The sequence below is a fragment of the Cyclopterus lumpus genome, chromosome 22 (assembly GCF_009769545.1).
Source record: "Cyclopterus lumpus isolate fCycLum1 chromosome 22, fCycLum1.pri, whole genome shotgun sequence".
NCBI classification, from domain to species: Eukaryota; Metazoa; Chordata; class Actinopteri; order Perciformes; family Cyclopteridae; genus Cyclopterus; species Cyclopterus lumpus.
Window position 1 is genome coordinate 3,744,271 of NC_046987.1, and position 8,812 is coordinate 3,753,082.

General features: G+C 42.7%; 2 protein-coding genes across 2 annotated transcripts; both read right to left on the minus strand.

The window, feature by feature from the left end:
- Window positions 1-881: 881 nt before the first annotated feature.
- Window positions 882-4,434, minus strand: kcnk17 (potassium channel, subfamily K, member 17). The gene is made up of 5 exons (XM_034563452.1): window positions 4,225-4,434; window positions 2,527-2,641; window positions 1,517-1,683; window positions 1,259-1,427; window positions 882-1,129 (listed from the first exon to the last, which is right to left on the minus strand). Exons 1-5 carry the CDS (start codon window positions 4,432-4,434, stop codon window positions 882-884), a joined length of 909 nt encoding a protein of 302 aa, XP_034419343.1.
- Window positions 4,435-6,795: 2,361 nt separating this feature from the next.
- On the minus strand, window positions 6,796-8,812 carry LOC117725216 (potassium channel subfamily K member 16-like). Its single transcript, XM_034525243.1, has 5 exons — window positions 8,600-8,812; window positions 8,235-8,349; window positions 7,987-8,153; window positions 7,192-7,360; window positions 6,796-7,013 (listed from the first exon to the last, which is right to left on the minus strand). Exons 1-5 carry the CDS (start codon window positions 8,810-8,812, stop codon window positions 6,796-6,798), a joined length of 882 nt encoding a protein of 293 aa, XP_034381134.1.

The window sequence follows — 8,812 nt, forward strand, 5'->3', positions numbered from 1 at the left end:
TTTTGGCGGCCCCTGTGGACAAAAATAGTGTTACCGAACACCTGAGTCCTTTGAGAACACATCTAACTGCAGCGGTCCTGGTCCTGGTTCTCCAGTACCTCCCATCTCTCCAGCGGGCCCAGCAACACGGCCTATGTCCCCAGCAGCGCGGTGGAGCGCTCCTCCGCCGAAACCGAAGCTCCGACTGAAACAAACTTCTCACTGAGGGTCTCGTTCACTTAGGTCCTGTAGACGGTATTAGATTGAGACGGTTTTATGACCAGTTGAAAGTTCCTCACAGTAGCTTTAAGTACTTTTATTATGCATCAGAACGTATTTCCTATCGACTGGTTTTGTTTGTGGTTTCAAAATTGCCACAACGCACGGGGCCATTCTGTTGGACAGGCAGTCAAATGTCAGTGAAGTGAGCCTGGCGTATAGAGGCCAAAGAGCAGCGGACAGACTGACTGCAGCTTCTACAGACCACCAACCAGACAGACACCCGGGGGGCCGAGGAAGGGTTGACCCAGTATCCTTCCCTAGACTTTAATCTCCTCTTTTCAACCAGGTAGATCAACCAACGCTGGAGCGACAGGGTCACATGTTTTACCGCCAGGTGCTAACACAACGAAACAGCGTGTGCATGCCGTCCAACGAACAATCCTGACTCAGCAAAAATGAGTCAATATTCTAGTGAAGTAGAAAGGGATCAAAACTGACAAACCATTGCTCGGCCGCACATCAGATCATCGCAGACTCTCAACAGTTTACACACACACACACACACACACACACACCCTGCCATGGCTCAGCCATGCCCCATAATTTACGCCACCTTGATCTACAGACAGACAATTCTATAACTAGCTCCGCTCGCTGAGCTCTTCCCCTTGTTCTGCAGTCTACGGAGTTATCGGGGGCTTCTTGATCCCGTCTTCCTCCTCCACCGTGTCTGGGTTGTCGACGCCTGCGCCGCCGGACTCAGCCTGCTGCTTCTGTCCGCCCCACCGCTCTTTGAAGTGGGAGTTGAGCCTCTCCAGGATGTCGATGGAGTGGTTGACGACGAGGGCCAGCCAGGCCAGGCCGAAGAAGATCCACCAGGCCATGAGGATGCTGTACCAGTCTGGGTATACTTTGTCCGGATTGCTGTCTGGAAAGGAAAGACTTCGTTAACGCAAAGCTGAGTTATCAAAGACCATTTTTCTTAAAAGCAGCTGAGAGGAAAGTGAACGGTCTCGCCGCTCAGGATCACAACGTGGCTACGATCCGTTGGACGCACCTGCCACAAAGTCTCCAAAGCCGATGGTGCTGAGGGTGATGAAGCAGTAGTAGATGGCCTGGGAGAAGGTCCAGCCCTCGTGCAGTTGGAACACAATCATGGGCACAACAAAGAAGAGCACCGCTCCGGATAGGTAAGACACCAGGTGGACGAAAAAGCGGGTACACCTCTGCCGAGAGAAGTGTGCCAAAGAGTAACTCCCAGAGCGGCCTGAGACAGACTTCATCGTTAGATTAGGTGATTAAAGACTTTCCTCACCCACCCACCGGTCCTCCCCTCCAGGAAGTCGCAGATGTTCCTCTCTATGGCGAGCATATACTTGCCCACCCTGTTGAGCACCACCATATTGAGCGGGATGCCGAACACCGCGAAGAACACGCAGAAGATCTGGGCAGCGGTGGAGCTGGGACTCATGTTCCCGTAACCTGCACACATTGATTACACACTCAACTCTTTTCACCTACAATCCAAGGCTCAGGGGTGAGCCAAGGAAGTATCTCATCTTCACAGAGCTGCGCCAACCAAATTAAAATAACGTTTTTGTTGATGATAATCAAAAGTATTATTATATCCAAATTGCTTTTTGTTTATGATTCAATTAGTCCACATTCAGGGTTAATTATCTGTCATAATAGATCCTGCCCCCTCACAAGCATCCTCTTGAAATAAATACTCAATGAAAATAAACAAATTATGAAAGAAAATCACTTTTGATTGGAACACTTAAAAAAAAAAAAAAATACATTTTCGAAATATTTATTTATAATGTATTATTTGTATAAAAAAAGAAAACTAATAAAACAGCTTGTGTTTGAAATTACCATTTGTAAATTTGGGAAGAGATCAGCGAGCGGAGCTAGTTATAGAATTGTCTGTCTGTAGATCAAGGTGGCGTAAATTATGGGGCATGGCTGAGCCATGGCAGGGTGTGTGTGTGTGTGTAAACTGTTGAGAGTCTGATCTGCGATGATTGTGTATGAAATTACCATTTCATACACAAGCCGTTTTATTACTTTTCTTTTTTCTCCTACACAGTCTAAATGAGAGGCTTATTCAGAATGGAATAAAAACAATTGGGTTCTAAAATGGGTCATTATGTTGAACATTTAAACACATTTAAAATCCATATTTAGTTATTCCAACCAAAAATGAAAACTGCTCGTTGACCAGGTGAACACCTGACCTGAATATCAAATCCCAGGTGTTTGGGCTGCGTGGACAGTTGTGTTGTTTTTGGTGGCGGATCAAAGATCTCTTGGGGTTCTAACCTATAGTTGTGACCACGGTGGCAGCGAACAAAGCCGAGCTGGTGAATTTCCAGAAGCCGTCTGACGTGTAGTTGCCTTTCAGACTAAGGCCCGCTTTGGACGCCTCCTGAACAACCTGCAATGGATAGAAAACGACAAACTGGGTCAATGGCTTCATGACTCACAGTTATGTAATTCACAGTTATGTAACTCCTGTACATATTGATCCCAAACCTTTCGGGGTCTATTAGGTCAATATAGTACAGTTCTCTGCATGAGGAGAGCCCTCTCAGCACTGTGTCAGGGAGCAGAAATGTTGACACAGTCTGTTACATAACAGTCTTGAGTTCATCACCAGTGTGGGAAATATTTCCAAAAGAAATACATAACAGTCTGAGACCTGTGTACCCACTGGGGATATGTTTGGCTGTGTTAATCCATTTGACATACATTTGTGGATTTTGGAAATGTTGGAAGTTCAACCGTAGCTTCCAGAGTTGTACTCTGAGATATGCTCAAAGCCTTGAGGACAAAAATGTCTTGGATTTTAAATTGCAGTTTTTATTATTTTCCAGTAGGTTGAGCCATTTTCTCATGTTGGCAAATACACGCTATTCCCCTGGTGTCCACACGGGGCATCGCTGCTGTATTATCTGTTTGATGTGAAGCATCAAACTTAATGTGGTGGCTATTCATTGACATATGCCAGACTGTAACTTAATAAATAAAAATGAAATGTCCCACTAGTATTTAGTATGGGAAATATTTCAATTTATGTGTTGTCTTTTAGTGGCATTATGTAAACAAAATAATTTAAAGGATTACTGAAAATGAATGGATATTTTGTAGGTATGATCAGGACTGATGTTGGTAAAAATATTGAACTCAGTGAAAGTGCCAAAATAACATATAGACATATCATTTTACGTCAGTAAATCCCAAACAGATGTATCTCTGCAGCATTGTCTTATTTCAATAAATGGACTGTATTGAATTGAAAGTGCATCGTCATGCCTCAATGTACATTGAGGATGCACTCATATGAACAATGCAAATCTAATGTCTTTCTCTCATCGCCCGGCAGAACTATCAACAATCAGTTGTTTTACTTCCTCGGTGAACAGCGTGTGCAACATGACATGATTTATTCATTTATTCATTTATTTGACCAGAAACGGATATCTAGGTCTAAAGCAAATCTAATCAGTTTCCAAGGAAAAGATTGCACAACTTTGCTGCTGTGTAAATCAAGTCAGGGCAAGACCCAGTAGAATGGGGCGGCGCATGGAGGAAGTTGCCTCTTTGCCTCATAATGGACCTGTGGGCTGCAAATGGCCCTTCATTGCATTGAACTGATTTCCCTTGCAGATTATTTTGTTGCTCTTGTACACTGTACTGCAGAATGGTCCAACTGCGGTTAAAAACCTGTACCACCCTCCTGTTGTTGATTACTTGAATGATTTATTAAAATGGAAAGTAAAAAACATCGAAAACGCGATTGCTCAAAATGAGTTTTACATGTATTTCAGATTAGTAAAAGTGGTTGTTTTGGCCACTCGGGGGGGGGGGGGGAAACACATATGGCCCAAAGTATCAACTGTATGCTGCAAAGAGTAACACAAAAGATCTAGAGCGACATTCTCCGTGTGTCGTCCTCGCCCCGGGAGAAAGGGGTGAGGATTCATCAACCTGCCATCGTTTTGACGTCCCGCGCCTCACCTGAGCCACCGCCTCCAGGCCTTCTTGGTTCAGACAGGTGTACCTCGTGAGCAGACGATTTTTGTTCAGCAGCAGGAGACTGATGTCCTTCTCGCCGAGATCCCCCTCCAACTTCCAGAAAATCACCCCGCCGATCAGCACGTAGGCCACGTAGATCGCCCCGAGCATGAGGATGGAGGGCACCCGCAACAACATTTCCTTCATACTCATCTCGGCCGCCCCGGTAGAACTCGTGGGATCCAGGTGAGCTTGGCGTCTCGACCTCTGCAGCCGGGAACAGCGAGGAGTTTGGGTTTACCTGCTCGGCTTCCTGTCTTCCCGTGCACTGCAGGCAAATGAACCTTCACCCGCGCTACTGTCTCAATCACTCCAATGTCCTGTCATGCAAATCTAGTGGAGCGAACTGAGAAGAGGGAGAGATAGCAGATCAAGGTCGGGCCGGAGATGACGACTTTTATATGGGTGAGGTCACATTTTGGAGTTTCTGGACAAAATGAGCTATTGTCTATGGGGCCTTGGAGTCATGGCAGGGGTCCCTTCAAGACCAGGAACAACAGTCAGTTTAACAGTTGCGTTACATTCTTCAGGACGACAGTCGCCTTACTGACTGGCTTTAAGACAGAAAGGGACAGTTCTCTGCTGACAGAGTTTTGAATGAACATAATGACGAAGCATGATGACGGGCAGGAGGCCTCCTGCCGGCTTCCAGCTGCCTTTCTGGAATCTGTCCTGTGTCCTTTCAGTTCACCCTGACACCGGCATCTTGATGGATGTGTTTGTTTTAGATAGCCCTCGGTGCTCGATTCACCAGAGTTTACCGTCAGCACACAAACGCAGATGTGGACAAAACATACATATATACACACGGACACTTTGTCATTCTAATTAAATTGCTGTTGGTAATAACAAATACATCAACAAGAGTAAAAAAACAACAACAAAAAACAGATTCGTAGCTCAGCAGGAATTTACAATTTAACCTGTTGTCTTAAGAAGGAAAAATATTATTTTACACAATTTTTCAGGCCATTTGATAATAAAATACCTTAAAATCTGTACATCATTTGGAAAGAACATGATAATTAACAAAGACCATCCTGTGGAACCTCCATCCTATTTTGTGTCTAATTGATCTACAACTGTAATCAATAAAGAAACACAACAAATAAGAATAAAAAAAAAGAAAAGCTTGAGAATAATAAAATGCAAATTAAAAAGTAATACTAATCTTGACGTTTGGAATCTTGACATTTTAGATGTATGGAGAGTTCACAGAATGAGTATTGCTGTAAGCTGATAAATGTGCTACATTTGAATCCAAACCATAATAGTCTGATCTACTATAACTGTAAACCAAGGCTCCCCAACAATGCCAAGCAGCCTTCAATACACTGAATTGAATATTTGGGCAACAGAAGAACATGTACACATTTATGTTAGAATTGTTTAGGGAAAAGCAGAGTAGTGGTAGCAACAGTAGAAGTAGTAGTAGTAGTATTATAGTAGTATAGTAGTATAGTATAGTAGTAGAATGGTAGTATAGTATAGTAGTATAGTATAGTAGTAGTATAGTAGTATAGTATAGTAGTAGTAGTATAGTAGTATAGTAGTATAGTTTAGTAATATAGTAGTATAGTAGTATAGTATAGTAATATAGTAGTATAGTATAGTAGAGTAGTAGTAGTATAGTAGTATAGTGTAGTATAGTAGTATAGTATAGTAATATAGTAGTATAGTAGTATAGTAGTAGTACTATACTAGTATAGTGTAGTATAGTAGTATAGTGTAGTATAGTATAGTAATATAGTAGTATAGTATAGTAGTAGTAGTAGTATAGTATAGTAATATAGTAGTATAGTAGTATAGTATAGTAATATAGTAGTATAGTATAGTAGAGTAGTAGTAGTATAGTAGTATAGTGTAGTATAGTAGTATAGTGTAGTATAGTAGTATAGTATAGTAATATAGTAGTATAGTAGTATAGTATAGTAGTAGTAGTATAGTAGTATAGTGTAGTATAGTAGTATAGTGTAGTATAGTAGTATAGTATAGTAATATAGTAGTATAGTAGTATAGTATAGTAGTAGTAGTAGTATAGTAGTATAGTGTAGTATAGTGTAGTATAGTAGTATAGTATAGTAATATAGTAGTATAGTATAGTAATATAGTAGTATAGTATAGTAGAGTAGTAGTAGTATAGTGTAGTATAGTATAGTAATATAGTAGTATAGTATAGTAGTAGTAGTAGTATAGTGTAGTATAGTAGTATAGTGTAGTATAGTAATATAGTAGTATAGTATAGTAGTAGTAGTAGTAGTAAACCCTAAAAGAGTCAAAGAAAACATTCAGTGCTGGTGCTTGTATCTCGTAGTGAAACTAAAATAAATATTCTATAGGTGAGGCATAATTAAAGCATCGAAAGAAGGAATAAATATACTGGTGAAAATATCTTACAAAAGCAGTTTTTGCTAATAGCGGCTACACCTGCTTTCATACTGTCCCATAGTATGTATATAATCTTACATGAAGAAGACACTATAGACATGTAGATTTACCATCTACAGTCTAATGTCAGATCTTTGACGCGTCTTCTAGTTTCCTAGTTGACACTGCCTCCTCCTCCTCCTCCTCCACTTGTTTCTTGAAGCCTGGATGAGTCAGGCCAATCACATGCTCCATTATTCTGGCTCCCATGTTGAGGATAAGAGCAAGCCAAGCCAAGGCAAATATGATCCATATGCCTGCAAGGCTCCGGTACAGAGAGATGTACTCTTTGTCCGGGTCGGTCCCTACAAGAATCAACATGATTAGAACATGCCAGCTCATCCCAGACGGAAAGGTCATGTCGGAGTGTCAATTTTCTTCCTTTATACATTAAGATTACAACATAGTAAATGTCTCAAAGCAATAAAGGGCATCGCCGTGGTCTTTCCACCACATTAGTGTTTGTTTGCTCTCTCTACTCACCCACCACATAATCTCCAAAACCAATGGTGCTGAGGGTAATGAAGGAGAAATAGAAGCCCTCGCCGAACGTCCAGCCTTCCACATAACTGAATAGCAGAGGAGGGATAACCAAAAACAGCAGGCTGCCTGTGATGAAGAACAAGCTGACGGCCAGAGCCTCAACCGTTTGCTAGGAAAGAGACAGGTGAGATCCAGAGGCATCAGCTGGGCACAGACGCTTGGTCAATGCCGCTCAGCACGGATGTACCCTTTAGCGTCTGTGTGAGACTCCAATGTAAACCCAACCGCAACATTATTAGACGGTCATAGCAACTGACATGGTATAAAACATGATAAAGTACTCCAAGGACAGGTGGGATGGGTGGTGCACCAAGGAGGCCGCTGTTTGGGTCTCGTGTGAAACTTAAAATGACATTTGACTTATTTATACGTGAGCAAGTTAAAGTTAAAGTCAAGTAGAGTCAAGTTAAAGTCGACCAGGATCCTTTTCTAACCCTAACTGAGTGGTTTTGTTGCCTAAACCTAACTTCCTCAGGTTTATTTTGAAAAGACACTATGCGTTGTAACGAGTGGAAACTGACACGCCGTCCCTGGGTCTAAAAACTGACGGTGGAGTGGAACCTAGAGCGTTTACGCCGAGGGGCACTGACCACGCGCCGGGATCTGTCGAGTTGGGAGTGAGAATGTTGCTTAAAAGGCTAAACCAATACCAATGTAGCTGGTAATGACGATAAACATGTCTTGAAACCATAGCCTATATGTTTCAGTAGTGGCTACTGGCCAAAGTGTCCGTACCTTGTGTGGAACAACCGAGACCATTCCCCTCTCCAGTCGACCTAGGTGGACGGTGAGACACTTGCCCAGCTGTTTGAGGAAGGCCAGGTTCAGCGGGATTCCACACAGGGCGTAAAACACACAAAACACTTGACCAGATACAGTGCTGGGGGAGAGGTTACCGTAGCCTGTGGACAAGGCAACAGGCTTTTCATTACTTTTTCATTAAATCGGACAGTTAAAATGGTGAACAATGTAAAGACACTCACCTATAGTGGTGACAACTGTGCCTGCAAAAAAGAAGGAGCTACTGAAATCCCAGTTGCTGGGGTTCGTCGAGTTGCCCGAAGGATTCACTCCCCTTTCCCAGGCATCTAAAATGACCTGCGAATAAAGAAGTGTATTCAAATAAGATCACACTCACCTCACTTATGCCGATGACATACTCTATCATTCCCTTCCGTAAATGTCTTGGATCATGACCCACTTATCGATTTATCAGGTCAGGTTACTGTAACACCATTTATTGCTGTGCACCGTAGCATAAAATTGATCTTTCAATTTCTCTGTGACGAGAACTCCCCATTGCACTTATGTGACATGAATTCCTTGAAGAACTGTGAAGAAAGTCAACCTGAACAAACTTCTCCAAGGCCGGTCTGTCCAGGCAGGTGTAGTTAGCCAAAAAGTTCAACTTCTCCAATTGGAAGTAGTTCCGGTTGTTGCTCTCAGCCTCCCGCTCCAGTATCTGGAAGATGGTGGCCCCAACCAGCAGGTATGTGAAGTGGGCCACAATCAAAAGTACTGTCCAGTTCAGACTGACCCGCACCAACTGGAACCTCGCCAT

Excerpts from the sequence above, each read along its gene's own strand:
- kcnk17 (XM_034563452.1), bottom strand. The coding sequence starts at position 4,434 with ATGAGTATGAAGGAAATGTTGTTGCGGGTGCCCTCCATCCTCATGCTC. Across the intron at positions 2,642-4,224 it reads GCCTGGAGGCGGTGGCTCAG|GTTGTTCAGGAGGCGTCCAA; the intron begins GTGAGGCGCGGG and ends TATCCATTGCAG. Across the intron at positions 1,130-1,258 it reads CTTTGGAGACTTTGTGGCAG|ACAGCAATCCGGACAAAGTA; the intron begins GTGCGTCCAACG and ends TTTCCTTTCCAG.
- LOC117725216 (XM_034525243.1), bottom strand. The coding sequence starts at position 8,812 with ATGGCGAGGTTCCAGTTGGTGCGGGTCAGTCTGAACTGGACAGTACTT. Across the intron at positions 8,350-8,599 it reads CCTTGGAGAAGTTTGTTCAG|GTCATTTTAGATGCCTGGGA; the intron begins GTTGACTTTCTT and ends CTTTATTCGCAG. Across the intron at positions 8,154-8,234 it reads CACAGTTGTCACCACTATAG|GCTACGGTAACCTCTCCCCC; the intron begins GTGAGTGTCTTT and ends CCTTGTCCACAG.